This window comes from Capsicum annuum, chromosome 7 (genome assembly GCF_002878395.1).
Source record: "Capsicum annuum cultivar UCD-10X-F1 chromosome 7, UCD10Xv1.1, whole genome shotgun sequence".
Classification (NCBI taxonomy): domain Eukaryota; kingdom Viridiplantae; phylum Streptophyta; class Magnoliopsida; order Solanales; family Solanaceae; genus Capsicum; species Capsicum annuum.
Genome location: NC_061117.1, coordinates 115,293,587 through 115,309,776, shown reverse-complemented (window position 1 = coordinate 115,309,776; position 16,190 = coordinate 115,293,587). Strand labels below are relative to the sequence as shown.

The window sequence follows — 16,190 nt, the reverse complement described above, 5'->3', positions numbered from 1 at the left end:
AAAGATAGTTTTATTTTATTGTAATCTTTTGGATTGTACCTATAATATGCTTAGTTAGATGTTTTGGCTCGATGACAGATTTTGGGGATGCATTACATTTGATGATTTCATTTTCACACTTTTTGGTTTAATTTGCTATTTTATTAATAATCAACAAACACTAATGGACCAACCCATTATACAAATTAAAAGCCTACTACTATTCTGCTAACTCAGCCCAGCCCGGGTCCAATTTAATAACATGTAAATCAGTTGGGTTTCTAAAAACATCTTAGTTTCCTAATCCTCTTCACGCCTCCTTCTGAAATAAAGATCCCATTCATCAAGTCTAGCTTCCTTCGATTGATGCTCTGGGTGATCAAGTTGTGCCTCCATTATCGTGGTTTTCTTGCAAAAATTGGCTTACAGAAGTAAGTCACGCCTCCTTTTCTTTGTTTAGCTATTAGCTTCTTCAGTTTACTTGAATATTGATGCTTCACCTGCTGAAGTTGAGTTCTTCAGTAGATGGGACATTGAGAAGCTTTTTATTCATCTAAGAGGGATCTAGTCATCTGTGTTATGCTGTTACATTCGAGTGAGTTGACCCTCCTCTTTCTCACTTTGCTTTTTTTGGATCTGGTGTTCTTGTCTTTGATTTCTCTTGCTTGTAGTCCATAGATATGGTAGGGATGAAGACAATGGGATGCTTGGACCCACGAGTATTCGGTTAACAACCTCAATCCTAGGTTTATTAAGCTCCAACTGACCAATAGACCCTCCCATGATGCTGAGAGTCCTTTTTGTTGGTTGTATTAGCTTAGGCTAGTTAGTACATGCACTCTTTTTTATGCTTCTGTGGAATGTACAGATGTTGCATGTAAACTATTTAGCTTGATTCTCTTCCTACCTCTTATCCTTTTAATGGTGTAATTCTCAAGTATGGACTCTGCCATTTATCACTATTTAGGATGGTTATTCCTCTTTTCTCTAGTTGCTGAAAACTTGTAATAGTGAATGCTCTTGTATCTATGGCTATGTTTGCAAGATGATCAACTAACTGGTTACCCTCTCTGTAAATATGTTGATATTTCACTTGCTTGTCTTGCATGCTTTGTTGTATCTGTCTGACTATACTTCCAATATTCCATGGGCACTGTCATACTCTTGTTAGGACCTTTTGCATGATGAGTGAGTCTATCTGAATAATCACCTTGTTGTACTTTGTTTGTTTGCAATGTTTGGCTGCATGTAGAATAGCATTTGCCTCTGTCTACATACTGTATGTATATTATTGTGGTTCTCCTCTAGCATATAGTACATCCCCATTCTCATCTCTCAAACAGAATGCATATGAGCTTCCTCCTTCTCCTCTGACAGCTCCATTTGTGTTGTACTTCACCCATCCCTCTATTGGTACCTCCCATATAACTGTAGTAGCCTTCATTTTTCTTTTCAGCTTATCAAACTCCTTGATTATTTTTGGCCATTCATTAGGGAAGTTAACTACCGGTTTTCTGACCTTCAATAGTATCCTCAGATTCCTTGTTATATTGTAGATGAGCCTCAGTCCTGTGATGTCCTTGTTGTCATGTTTTTTATTATTTCTTCTCCTCTATAGCTCCCAAAGAATGATGTTGGGAAAAGCATAAAAATATGGTTGTTCTCCCTTCTTCACCTAAATATTCCACCATCTAAGTATTGTACCTCTTAGTGTCAAGTCTTGAATAGGTATACCTGCAAAAAAAGAAAAGTAGGACCACCTGGTCATGTTAGCATAAAAGACCTTCTGAAGACATGAGCAAGTGTCTCCACTGCAGGTTTATCACAACACCAGCATTTAGATGGACCCTGCATCCCCCACATTCTTACATTATTATCCACTGGTATTCTGCTTTTATCTCCACATAAAAAACATATTTTAAAGGGTAAACCCTTAATCCAAATACACTTATATGTGTTATTTACATGATCCTTGTTCCTAAAGTATTGTCCAAGATGACTTAATTGTAAACATTCCCTTTGATTCAATACTTCATATGGGCCAATCACTATCAGTATCTGTTGGGGGCTTTACTTTAGTTAGAATATGCTCATCCATCTCTTCTGTAAACATATTTTTGATAACCTGTTCATCCCAACTGTCTTCTCTTACAATATTCCTTACTTGCTGATATTGTCCATTCTCATCACGAATTTCCTCCAGCAAAGAGTAAATATCACCTTGACTAGTCCAACTATCTAGCCAAATATTAAAATTTCCCTCTCTCAATTGCCATACAATCAAATGTTCCACTAATTCTCTAGCAATTAGCATTTTTTCCACGGTTGTGATCCACCAGCACTTGTTTTCCATATGACTATTTTTGGATGCTCTTTTTTGTAGTATTTGTTGTACATATACTCTTTCCAAATAGACTTTGTGGTCCTGAAAGTCCACCATAACTTAAAAATAAAGCCGTAGAGATATTAGTGATCCTTCTAAATCCCAACTCTTCTTCCTCTTGTGGTAAACACATTGTTTGCCATTTTACCCAGTGTCTTCCCTTTTCCCCTATTTTACTGCTCCAGAAAAATTAAGCTAAAACTCTTTGGATGGAATTCAACACATTCAATAGTGGGTTCATCACTGATAAATAGTGAATAGGGATGCTTTGTAAGACATGCTTAATCAGCACAACTCTCCTTCTATATGATAACAGTTTTCCTTTCCATATTTGTACCTTACCAGTTATTTTATTCATCAGCTGTTGATAGTAGTCCTTCTTCTTTCTCATATAAAAAATAGGACATCCAAGGTATGTGAAGCGGAATTCTTTCCTCAAAATGCCAGTAGCTACTTCTGCCGTAACTCCAACTCTCTTTGACATACCTTTGTGCAAGTAATTTGCACTCTTTTCTTTGTTTATTTTCTATCCTGACACCTCTTCATATCTGTCCAGAGTTTCAGTCACCAACTGCAAAGTTTTCACCTTAGCTTTACATAAGATAATCATATTATCTGCAAAATCTAGGTGATTAAGTTTAGGACTTCCCCTTGGCATACCAAACAATTTGAACTCCTTTTTCTGCATCAACTTCTTCAGATTCCTTGATAATACTTCTGTTGCTATTATGAATAATGTAGGTGACAATGGATCCCCTTGCTTCAAACCTCTTGAGGATTTAAATAAACCTTTAGGATAACCATTAAGAAATATTTAATATTAATTATTTTCTAATAGCCTTTCTACTTCATCAGAGGTAGAGGTATGGACTGCGTACATCTTACCCCCCCCCAGACCCCACTAGGTGGGAATACACTGGGTTTGTTGTTGTTGTTGTTGTAATTATTTTCTAATAGTTTGTACATCATGTCAATAAGAACTTCAGAAAAACCCAATTTCCTCAACACCTTGGTTAAAAACAGTCACTGCACCCTGTCATATGCTTTAATCATATCTAGTTTCATAACCATATTTGGAGGTTTTCCTCTTTTTTCTTATTTTTGAGATAATTTCCTGCACCACCAATACATTCTTAGCAATACTCCTCCCTTATACAAAACCTGTCTGCTCTGGTGATATCAACTTAGGAAGTAATCCCTTAATCCTCTACTGAATAATTCTTGAAAATATTTTATTCATAAAATTACTAAGAGATATAGGCCTCATATCAGAGAAGGTGTTCACTACTAACTTTTTTGGTAATAATACCAAATTAGTATGTGTAATGAACTTGGGAAGTTGAAATCCACAAAAAAAGGCTGTAACCATTCTCTAAATGTCCTGCTTGATGATCTCCCATGCATCTTGATAAAAGGCCCCTGACATTCCATCAGGACCACCTGTACCATTCCTATTCAGCCCTATTACAGCTTCTTTTACTTCATCTTCTCTTGGAATTCTCATAATTTCCTTATTCTGTTCATTATTTATCAAACTAGGTAGTTCATCTAACAAAGAGAAATCCTCTACATCCTTTTGCTTTGTAAACTATTTCTGAAAAAATGTGATAGCTGACTGAGCTATGTCTTGTGTTTCTTTCATCCATTCACCTTCTTCATTCTGAATTCTACTGCTCCTGAGTCTACTAATTCTCCCTTTAACTATAGTATGGAAGAATTTGATATTTCTCTCTCCATCCTTAAACCATTCATACACTGCCTTCTGCCTCCATAAATCTTCTTCTCTTTTAAGCTACATATTTAGCTCAGCATGAGACTTAAAAAGATTTTCTCTGTTTGTTCTACTTGGATTCTCTTCAAACTGCTTCTCCCTTACTTTGATAATATCTTTCAGTGTTGCAATTTCCTGGAATATATTACCAAATTTCTCTTTACTCCACCTTGTGAGAGCTAATTTTGTGGTTTTCAGTTTATGATGAAACACTATGAATGGATTGCCTTCTATCTTTGATGTCCAATTCTTCTTTATCACCTCCATGCATGATTCTTCTTTAAGCCATAGATTTAAAAATCTGAATGCTCTAACCAAATGCCCTCTTTCCCTTCTGAATTGAATTAATAAAGGAGAGTGATCAGATCTACTCCTAGCTAGATGTTCCACCTCTATTATCTGAAACACATTTTGCAGCTTGTCATTACACAGAATTCTATACAACCTTTTGAATATACAATTCTTATCTGTTCTTTCATTTCACCAAGTGTATTTGTTTTCCTTAAATTGAATCTCTTCCACGTTACACAGATTAATACACTAATTAAAATCATGTGTTTCATTAATTGTAATAGGTAGACCCCCCAATTTTTCCTCTTCACTTCTTATTATATTGAAATCTCCTTCTATTACCCATGGCAATTGATATGAATCATCCATGTCTGCTAAGGAATCCCATAACACCAGTCTTTCATTTGGAGTGCATTTTGCATATACCAAGTAACTATAAAAGAAACATCTGCATGTTGATTTGCAAGCTTCAAAGATAATTGTTGTTCCTCATCTTTAACAATGCTAAATTCAACAATTTCATCCCTGAAGGCCCATATCTTTCCTGATGCATTCACCAAAGCATGTTTCATACCCAACCTCCTTCTATAATTTTCTATATGTTGATCATCTTGAAATGGTTCCATGATTCCTATGAAGTAAAAATGATATCTCATTTGCATTGTGATTAATATTGTAAAGGCCTGTTGTTGTGTATTGACTGACCTTATGTTCCATATCAGTGCATTCATCTTGACTTTGTTTTAGCTGTGTGACTCTTTGTATGCATTGTAGCTAAACTGGTACTGGAACTCTGGTTTTTCTTCTTTGCTCTTCCTTGTTTTTCTTTCAATGGCTCTATTTGGTTTGGTGACAAATCAGCTTCCTTAGTCACTTGATTGATGTTGTCATCCAAGTTCGTCCCATTTAGGCCTTCCTTGGCCTTATTACAGCTTTCCAATAAATTCTCTAATTTAATTGCTATGGGTAAAATACCTTTTATCACCATAAGTTCATTTGCTTCTTTATCATATAACTACATTTGCATATCTTCTGCTGCCTTTTGTGAAACTTCTTTGCTCCGACTCTGCTTCTCTTGTTCATCTATTATTTGTTGATTACCATCACTTTGTTGTACCACTTTTTTCCTGGCTATCCTCCTTCTTATCAGTGTTATTACTTGAGTCTTGTGATACTGGTAGCTCCTCTGCACCTTTTGAAGATTGCTTTACATCTTAAGTTTTGCCAAAGCTTTTTTTTGACAATCTTTTATGCTGACTTTCTCTCCTACCACTTGTTTAGCATGGTCACCCTTCTCTGCTTCCTCTTTTTTCACTTTATCATTGTCCTCTACAGCTTCTAGTGCATCAAATGAAATTGACACCTCTATCTCTTTTTCTTTCTCATCATTTACCTCTTCCAGAATATGCCCATATCTATCCCTCCTGTACCTATTCCTCCTTGTTATCCATTGTTGGTTATTTGTGGTTCCTCTTCTTGCCTTATCATGATAATGTTGTTGCTTCCTTTGTTTATTCTGCTCTTTTTCATCCTTCACCTTATCATATAATTCTGGGTGAATGTTCCAATAGCTAGCTTCATCATGCCCTTGTAAACAACAGTCTTTACAGTACTTTGGCATGTAATCATAATGGATTTGTACCCACTTAGATTTGATTTCCCCTGTACTATCATTCTCTTCATTCATTGGTATCCACTGAGGTAATTTTACAACTAGATCTACCTCCACCTTAACTCTTGCACAGCTGGATCTGGTTTGATTTTTAGTAGCCATGTCTACTGTCAAAGGTTTGCCTACTGCAGAAGCAATAGAAAATATTGCATCTCTAGCAAAGAAATTCGGTGGTAAGTCAGGCATAGAGATCCAAGCTACTCCAATTGTTGATTCAATATCAGGCTCAAACCATGGATCCCACTTCAATGTCCTCATCTGCTAATACATATCCGTCGATTTAATGTAAAATGTTGTTGTAGATAATAATTGTAAAATTACCCTTGATCCCGCATTGAGCTGGAATGCTTTTTCTCAATACATCAATATGTGGTTTGTCATGGAAGAATTTTTCGATAATAGCATATTGTAGTTTCTCCTGCATTATTGGGTTACGTACATCGGATGACTTCCACATTATCGTAGGCTCCCCATGCAGCATTATTACAGGTTTAGGTGGAACCCTAATACTGTTGTTATCCACTGCTTTAGGCTTCAAGAGATCTGCAAACTTTGTATTACAACCCCCCTTCTGATTGTCATTACTGTTCTCATTAATCTGTTTGTTACTTTCATCCGGTGGGACAGTCCCACCGGCCACATTGGCCATAGTGGCTGGCAATTAGCTAGGGTTTGAGGTGTAGGTTGCTAGGGGTTTTTTTACTGAGCCTTTTCACAGTTAATTAAAGTGTCAAGAGATATTATTTTCTTAATGAAATTGGTTGTTATAGTTGGTTAAGTAATTGATAACAATAGTTTGGATGAGAGGGTTCTCCCATCGGAGGGTGGATGTCACACATGATGAATTTGAATCGTGTCAGTTTAATAATATATGCATTAAGTATGCATATGTATTATGTGCATGCATACTTAAGTTTCATTTGTTTCTTATTCTCTTTTATTTATGTAAACGAATTTTGATTTGTCATTAATATAATATTTTAAAATTATACTTTAAAATTTATTTATGAATAATGTTTTAAGAATTTGTTATGTAATATATACCTTTATTTTATGAGTTATATTTTATAACTTGCATCAAAATATGTTTATAGGGTTATCACGTTATAATTTTTATTAATGTTATTAAATTATTTTTTCATTCCTTTAATTTTCATTATATAATTACATTAGTTTATACACTCAACAAATATTTCTCAGTTTTCTATAATGAAACAATGAGAACTCACGGTATGTTTAATCAAAATCTATAACAAAACAATTTTTCTAGTAAAAAAATTGTTATATAGGTTTGAAAACTAAAATATCATGATTTTAAATAAGTAAAAAGACTGATAATGTAAGGTTAGAAAGATATTGGGCGGAGAATGTTAATTCTTTCATCTGCTTTTACTTGTTACTTTTTTACATGACAAATTTATTAATAAAATAATTATTGATATGTCTATTTTACAATACTACTCCTATTAATTGATTTTTAGAGTAATATGTCTTGAAAATGATTTGCAGAATAAGCAATTAATATTAAGGGTAAAATAGAAAAAACTCTTTTATCTCTTCTTGATCAAAAGTGACAAGTGAAGCTAAACAAAGAAATAAAAATAAAATCTAATTAAAAAATAATGAAAAGTAAAAGCTAATGCAGGGAGTTTTTTTACAAAATTGAGAGTAAATTTTAAAATAAATTAGAGATATAAATAATTTCCCCCCATACACATATATAGAGTTAACTAATTTTAGAACCAAATTTTGTTTTAACTTTTATTTTTCGCTTAGATTGACCGTAGCCCTGTTCAATTTATAGGTATGTTGCACTTTCATTTTTAGAGGGTGTGTGGATTGACTTGGTTTTAGGTGTATTTAATTTTTAAGTATTTTTAAATTTTTGAAAATGTTTGATAAATACATAAAGTGCTTAGTTAAAACTTAAAAAATAATTAAAAAAGTTAAAAGTAAATTGTTACCTACTTTTGACTTTTAGCTTATAAGTCACTTTAAGAAAAACTAATTCAGACAACCCTTTGTCAATTCCAAAATGAGCAAAGTAAAATATTTTTATAATTAATACTAATTTAATTTTAATGTTAATTTCATGATTTATAATCTCACAAATATCTATAATTTATTTTATTCCATAGCTGTCTTTTCGAATAATAAATAAATGAAAGACTTACTATATTATTTTTTAATATAATATATATTTTACTTATTAATTAATTTATAAATTGAATAAATATTCTTGAACATGAAAAATGGACAACTAAAACATGAGTAATCTATACTATATTAAAAGTGTGAAGTATCTTAAAATATTGTTTGAACTTTTTATCTTTCGTTAAATCTCTATTTAGACAAAATCATCTTTTTAATATTTATTTAATATTTAAGAGTTGAAACTAATTAAATAATTATAGTAAACCTTTCTTTTTTTGTTATAAATCATTAGAATTAATAACAACTAATATATTTTTTATTAGTTTAAGAATTTTAAATTAACTAAAATTGATTTTAAAATGATTTAAAAATTTTAAAAATAAATATGAAAGTATTAGAATAAGAAAAATATATGAAATATAAATTTTTAAAAGTTAAGTAAGTAATCAAATATTTTTTAAAGATTTAAAAAAAAAATCACTTTTTCAGCTGCATTGCACTGCCGCATAAATAATGGATCCACTAGGCTAGATGAGCAACCTTCTATCTGGCCTGTCTACCAATAGTAGAGTGACTTGCTACTTTCAATCAGAAAAGGAAGATTGAGCTAGGCAAAGGAGAAAGGAGTTGTTCCCCTTCTCTGGTAACCTGCGACAACCTGCCGTCGCGTAGTTCAAATCGATGCAGCTCTTTAAATTTTATATTAAAATATTAAAAAATATTTTAAAAGTAATCTAAACTTTTAAAGTTTTATTAAAAAAATTTTACGTTAAATAAAATTATCTAATTTAAAATAATTAAAGATTACGGTTGAACTAGTAAACTTAAAAGTCTATGAGTTGATGCATTTAGCTTCCCATGTCGTCTTTCCCGGCATTTATGAGGCCCCTCTTCCGCGTTGCAGTTTTCAAAACCGCGTGCCCTATTATTCTCTCTCTAGCCGCATAGGTGACCCTACTCTTTATTTATTTTTCCTCTTTCTACTTCTTAAATTTTCCTTGGTAAGGATTATCATTTATTACGGTAAACGGGATTTCAATTGCCCTCTTATTTTCACCGATTTTACATGAAGTTCTTCATTGAATATTACTACTCCCTCTGTTTTTACCCCAACGCGCAGGCCTTATCACTACTCTTCCATTAGTAGCTCTTGAAAATTTCATGCATTAAAAATAGTAATAATTTTTTTAAAAAATGTTTGTTTTATTATTGTGTCAAAAATCATTCATTTAAAAATAAAGAGAGTACTTGTAATCATTAGAAAGTAAATAAAAATTTAAGCTAAACAATTGATAAATAGTAAAAGGTAAAGGCCATTTAGCGGAGAAGACCAGGAAAAAAGTTATTATTTGTTAAAAAAGGGAATTAGATTCTTTGGGGAACAAGATACACAAAAATTGATTCCAATACCACCTATCAAGAAACCATTATCAATCATAATTTAAAAAAAAAAAATTATCAGTCATAATCAAACGATGCCTCTTTCCAGTTTCCCCTGATTCTACTGCCTATCTGGTTTTAATTATTCAATTTCACTGTTAACATCTGATAAAAGCAAAGAAATAAAGAATTAGCTATCTTCACCAAAAACATATAAAAGAATACACAAAAGAAATTGTTGTAAAATTCCATTACAAATGAAAACTTGAGAAACGATGATTTGAATACCTACAAGGGCAGATAAAAACCATATATGGTTTTAATTAATTACAGAAATGTATTATTAATAATAGGGAATAGTAGTCAGATCTAAGTGGGTTCAATGAGAGTTGAAAGCCAAGATTAAACTTGGAATTGTAGTAGTATTATCCTCTACAAAACTAAGTACTAGTATTGCTCAGTTTTCACAGGAAACTGAGCACCCAATCCCAGCCATGCCTTGTTTTCTTCCTTCTTAGGATTAGCTGTGTGTTTATGAGGGGTGCTTGTTTGATATGGTACTTTTGCAGTCAGCCTATCTTTTCTTTTCTCTAAGAACCTTGTAAGTGAAGCTCTTCTGGCAATTGGTAAATCTGCAAGAAAAAAAAAACATGGAAGTTAGGCCAGTTGAAACCCTCCTCGTTGAAATATTATACCTGCGAAACATATAAGTCAAAAAATATTTTTATATTAAATTTGAACATTCTTAATGAAATTTCTCACTTCGCCAGCCACGTATAAGGATGGGGAAAATTATTACCAGAAACAATAGGCTGAGAAGTCATTTGATGTTCCTGGATGGAAGTGTTGGCTAAACTGGGCGGGACAATGTTAACAGCAGGGGTAACCAAATCAACAGTAGATTCCGCTTGTTTGTTGATTGGATTTTGTGTATTGTTGGCGTTGTTACTAGCCATAAGCATGATTTCCTTAGCTTTATCTGCCGGAAAATCATTGAAAACAATAACTTGACCTGCATAAAATATGGTCATCTGTGATTTATCAATACTCGATTCAGCCTTGGTTGCACCTTGAAGGAACAGATTCATCGATTTCTGAGTATTCGTTGCTGCCGATTTCTCAATCATTGGAAGCAAATCCATAGTAGCAGAGCCTGTTGAAACAAATTTATAGCTCATTTATTAGCAATTAAATTAAATACAGAATAACTCCAAATTAACACTCTAGACAAAATTCAAAAATCATGCATACCAGTTGAATCAAAATTGCGGCTAATACCAAGATAAAGATCTCCCAAAGAACCCTTCTCTTTCAAGTATTGGCTCAACAAGCTACACGTATGAGAGAAATGCGATCTCTGACCAGCCAATTTGCCAGAATCCACAATCTCTGATGAAGCCATTACTAAATACTTTTCTTATCACTCGAAAAACACTAAAGATCTTCTTCTCTTTCTTCTTTCTTCTTCTTTCTTCTTTCTTCTTGTTGAACGAAAGTAAAGTTGAGGACTACAGGTTAAAAGCACATGTATATATATTTCAATTCAAACACGGAAGTGGACGTGAGGTATGAGTGGGGGTGGGGTGGGTTAAGCACGAGGAATATATGGAGACTTTAATTACTTTATATTAAAAGAAAACGTGTTGTTTCCCTGTTTGTAAAGGTTGATTATGCTTCTCCACTTTTTCTTTTTTATTTTATTTATTTATTTTAAATTATTTTGTTATTGTTTAAATTAAAAATTAAACCGAAAAAGGAATTCGCATGTCAAACACGTGTTGTTTCCGCTTAAGAAAAGTGGTGTTGCAATTAGCCTGTTATTTTGCACCTGTAACAACTGCCCTTCAATCTCTGTTTATTTACACCGTTTTGCCATTTTTGTATAGCTGTTATTTTTCTTTCTCTCTTTTAACCCTTTTCTTTTGTTTTTATTTTCCGACAATGGTTTATACCCCTGATATTGCTTTAAAAATTAAATATCCTTTCAAGTTTAAAAAATAAATCATTCTTTCTTATTTAATTTTTAAAATATCTTTTTTATATTTATATTTATGGAAGACTTACAAAACTAGCATAGATTTCACTAAAAGAGTGTTTTTAGCTTAACTTTTAAAATTATAATTTGTAGCTTTTTTTTTTCATTTTTTTCTTCTTTTCATTCTCTTTTTTTTTTTTTTTTCATTTCTATTTTTTTCCTCAATTTTATCTCTAGCCCTACTTCTCTTTCTTCTTCTTTTTCCTTTTTTTGTTTATTTGTTTTTGCTTTTTCATTTCCTTTTTAATTTTATTTTTTTTATTTTTTCTTTCTTATTTTTTATATTGTGTTTATATTATATATTTTTTTTATATTTCTAAAAATATAATTATATTGAGTACATGATGACAGACACATTAGAATCGCTCATCATTATTGTATTCACCATCATTTTTTTTTTCATTTATTTTACTTTTTGATTTTTTTTCTTTTTCATTTTTTGGTATTTTTATCTTATTTTTTTTTTTTCATATCCCCTCTTTTTTGGTTTTTTTTTTTTTTTTTTTCTTTTTTTTTTTTTTAATTTCTTTCTTTTTATTTTTTTTCTTTTCTCTATTGTATCTATAGCTTGTATTTCTCTTTCTTTTTATTTTTTTATTTTTTCAATATTTTTATTTCTCTTATTTAATTTTATATTTTTGTGTTTTCGAAAAATATGACTATGTCGACTACAAGTCATGAGTGATAACAAAAATGCCACAATCATTTACTGCATTTGTATTCGTACCATTATTTATATTTTTGTATTCATTGATACAATAGTATTTGTATTTTATAGTTCTCGCTTGTATTTATATTTATATTTTCTAGTTCGTATTTGTATTTATATTTTGTAATTCTACTTGTATTTGTAGCTTATAGTTCACACCATCATTTATATTTTTGTATTCATTAATAAAATTGTATTTGTATTTTATAGTTCGCGCTTATATTTGTATTTGTATTTTATAATTTGTATTTTGTAGTTCACGCTTGTATTTGTATTTCATAGTTCTCATCATCATTTATATTTTAAACAAATTGCACTTTTATATTAAAGAACTATTTTATATTTGTATTTTATAGTTGATTGCATATTTTATTTATATTTTGTGGTTTCATTTTCTTTGTATTTGTATTCTATTTTCATCGATGCACATGTATTTTTAAAAGAACTATTTTATATTTGAATTTGTAAATTGACCACATATTGTATTTGTAATTTTTTTTTGTATTTTGATTTGTAGTTGACAACATCATTTGTATTTTTAAATAATTAAAAACAAAAATTTCTTTCTACAAACACTTGTATTTATATTCATTGATACAAATTGTATTTTATTAATACAAATTGAACAATACAAATATAAATAGTTAATTACAAAAATATAAATTTTAAACTATACAAATACAACATTTATATTTGTATCAAATGATACATGTTTATACAACTTGAATTATACGCATACAAATGATATTTCTTTTTGGTAACTAACGACTTTTTATTAATTACCAAGAAGCGTCATTACAAACCCAACAACTTAACTCAGTATGCTATTGTCTACAATTTAAACTACACAGAGGAAGTAAGTATGTATTTGGTTGCACGCTGGGCTCGAACTGTAGTTATGTAGGCCATCTCTTTCACCACCTGCTGGACTTCTCTGCACTGTTGTTGAAATATTCTACTGTTCCTCTCAATCCACACTGCATACACACATTCAGCAAAGAGTAGTTTGAATATCTAGGCACGCTGACTCTTCTTCTTTCCACATTTGGTGCACCACTTCATAAATGTAGTCCAATTCATCGGGAGGACACTAGGAATTTGAATCCATTTGCACAGTTGTTTCCATATTTCTGTGGTGTACTTACACTGAACATATAAGTGCTCTATTATTTTCTCAGTCATTTGACACAAGCTGCAAGTTTTGCTCTATTGTTTTCTCAGTCATTTGACACAAGCTGCAAGTTTTGGGTACTTCAATACCCCATTTCAATAGTCTGTCAGCTGTGAGCAGTCTCTTGTGACACATTAACCACATTGTGAAGCATACTTTTGGTCTTGCTAGGTTCTTGAACATGAGGGTTTTCCATTGAACTCTGTTTTGGTTCCCAAGTAAATACAAGTTGTGTACAACCTGCATATGAGAGTTTCTTGGAAGTCCAAGATGATATTTTTACCATAATTTTCTCCACTAGAGGGAACCATTGACCAATCGATAGCTTCTTGGTGGACAAACGAATTTCAAGATATTTGAAGGGCGAGTCTTCTTCTGTGTAGCCAAGTTGCTGCTTGATGATTTTTTTTGTTGTGTGGGTGATCCCCCCATAATAGATTGACCTTTTGTTCAGGTTTTCTTACAGACCAGATGCTAAGGAGAATTTGGTAAAGCATTCTTAAATTGCAGTTATAGAACTCAGATCACCTCTAGAAAACATCAGTAAGTCATTTGCAAAGTTGAGGTGGGTAATATCTAACTTACTGCATCTGGGATAATATTTGAAATTTTTATTTGTTTGTAGAGTCTTTAGGGTTATACTGAGATATTCCATTGCGATAGTAAATAGAAAGGGAGGGGATCCCCCCGTCTAAGCCCTTTGGCCGCTTCAAAAAGAGTTATTTTGGCACCATTTACCACAATTGCATAAGTGACAGTCTTTACACATGCCATCACCCAATTTGTAAACATATTAGGAAATCCCATAGCCTGCATGACTTATTCCAGGTATGGCCACTCAACCAAATCGTAAGCTTTTTAGAGATCAACCTTGAGCATGATCCTAGGAAAAATATTTTCTGGTGGTAAGCTTTCACCAACTCATGTGCCATAATGATATTATCAGATATTTTCCTTCCTGGGATAAATCCTGCTTAAGTGTTGCATATTACAGAGTCCAGCACTACATGAAGTCTATTTGCTAGGATCTTGGCAATGAGTTTATACATTGTAGAGCAACATCAGAAAGTTAGATGCATTCAACCCTGCAACAATCTCCTCATCAGAAACATCAGCACACAAAGACATTCGTTGTGATCTAGTTAGTGTAGGTCCTAGCTTCATTATGTGATAGTACACTGCTGGTAAATTTGCAGTAGCTGATCCTATTAGGATTTTGTAAAGGCTGAAAAACTCCTCTTGAATATCAGTAAGATCACTTAGTTGTCGACCAGTCAATGCAGTTAAGGTTATTATTTGCTTTCTGTTGGTTCTCTCCTTGTTCATGGCATAAAAGTATTTATTATTTGCATCCCCTAATTTTATCCAATTGGCTCGGGACTTTTGCTTTAGAGCACTCTCCTCAATGAGAGACCATTTCTCCAGATTTATCAGCAATTCTTTCTCTTGATTAATTAACTCATCATTTGTTGCCTTAGCCAGTTACTGTTGTAGCAATGGTAGGTTGGCCCTAGCCTCTTCAATTTATGCGTTATGAATTTAAATTCACTATTGTTCAGCTTTCTCAGTAGCGGTTGCAAAGCATGTAACTTCAGCCACACATTTTTCATAGCACACTCATCATACCTCTTCCCCCATACAGCAGACACGGTGTTTGAGTAGGAATCATGCTCAGTCCATACGTTGAAGAATTTAAAAGAAGCAACAGCTTTTATCTGGAGATTCTGAATAGGTATGATCATGGGGCAATGGTCAGAGATAAAAGGACATCCATATTTAGTGCTGATGTAACCCTAGTGCATTATCCATTCAGAATTGCCAAAGGCTTGATCAATTCTGCTAGAGATCCTTTCAATTTCATACTGTTTATTTGTTCAGGTGTAATAGTCATCTTTCAAGGGAAGTTCATATATTCTTACATTTCTCACACAGTCTGCAAATTCTTGAGTGTCTGCAGGTGTAACTAGAGCTCCCGCTTGCCTGTCTTGTGGGCTTAGTAGGGCATTAAAATCTCCTGCTATCAGCCAAGGTTGATTTACCCCTGGTGCCATGTGTTTTAGTTCATCCCAAAGGTTTCTTCTAAATTCCATAGTGTTAAACCCATATATGATCGTAATCAAGAATTGATGCCCCTTTTTTTCGTTCTGTACTAGTCCATGAACAAGCTGAGCAGATGTCTTTAGCTTTTGTACATCATAATAGTTTTGGTCCCAGATCAGCTAAATTCTCCCATTGCTCGCGTCTGAGTAATTATGCAGTATTCCCCAGCTTGGTGCAATACAATTAGCAATATGATGCATGTTATTCCCTTTTACTCTAGTTTCTATGAGCCCAACAAGTATAATGTGATTAGTGATATTGGGTGTATTTATATGCCTAAGCACCGTAACTTATCCATATTTTAGCTAAGTTTAGAGAACAAAGTGCCTAGTTTCTTATGTTTTTACTCTACTTCTATGTAATTGAGCTAACCATGTGATTAGCATAATTTCAGGTATTAATGAAGAAGATGAAGACATAATAGGACTATGGAATGCGGATGGAATATGACATAAGAGAGAGTAGCAGTCTGGATCAAATATGGCGCCTAGAAACTATGTCCAAGACTAGTTTGTCATTCATAATTAGTTAAGGAACTTAGAAGG

The 16,190-nt window shown here is 32.6% G+C and overlaps 1 protein-coding gene and 1 long non-coding RNA gene across 2 annotated transcripts; one reads left to right on the top strand and one right to left on the bottom strand.

Annotated features, from left to right (window-relative positions):
• Nucleotides 1-217: 217 nt before the first annotated feature.
• On the top strand, nt 218-1,056 carry LOC107877901. The gene is made up of 2 exons (XR_001676614.2): nt 218-574; nt 651-1,056. It is a non-coding gene; the product is annotated as an uncharacterized LOC107877901 (long non-coding RNA).
• Nucleotides 1,057-9,865: 8,809 nt separating this feature from the next.
• On the bottom strand, nt 9,866-11,255 carry LOC107877900 (protein TIFY 10A). The gene is made up of 3 exons (XM_016724701.2): nt 10,882-11,255; nt 10,430-10,783; nt 9,866-10,262 (listed from the first exon to the last, which is right to left on the bottom strand). Exons 1-3 carry the CDS (start codon nt 11,030-11,032, stop codon nt 10,078-10,080), a joined length of 690 nt encoding a protein of 229 aa, XP_016580187.1. The 5' UTR covers nt 11,033-11,255; the 3' UTR covers nt 9,866-10,077.
• Nucleotides 11,256-16,190: the final 4,935 nt, after the last annotated feature.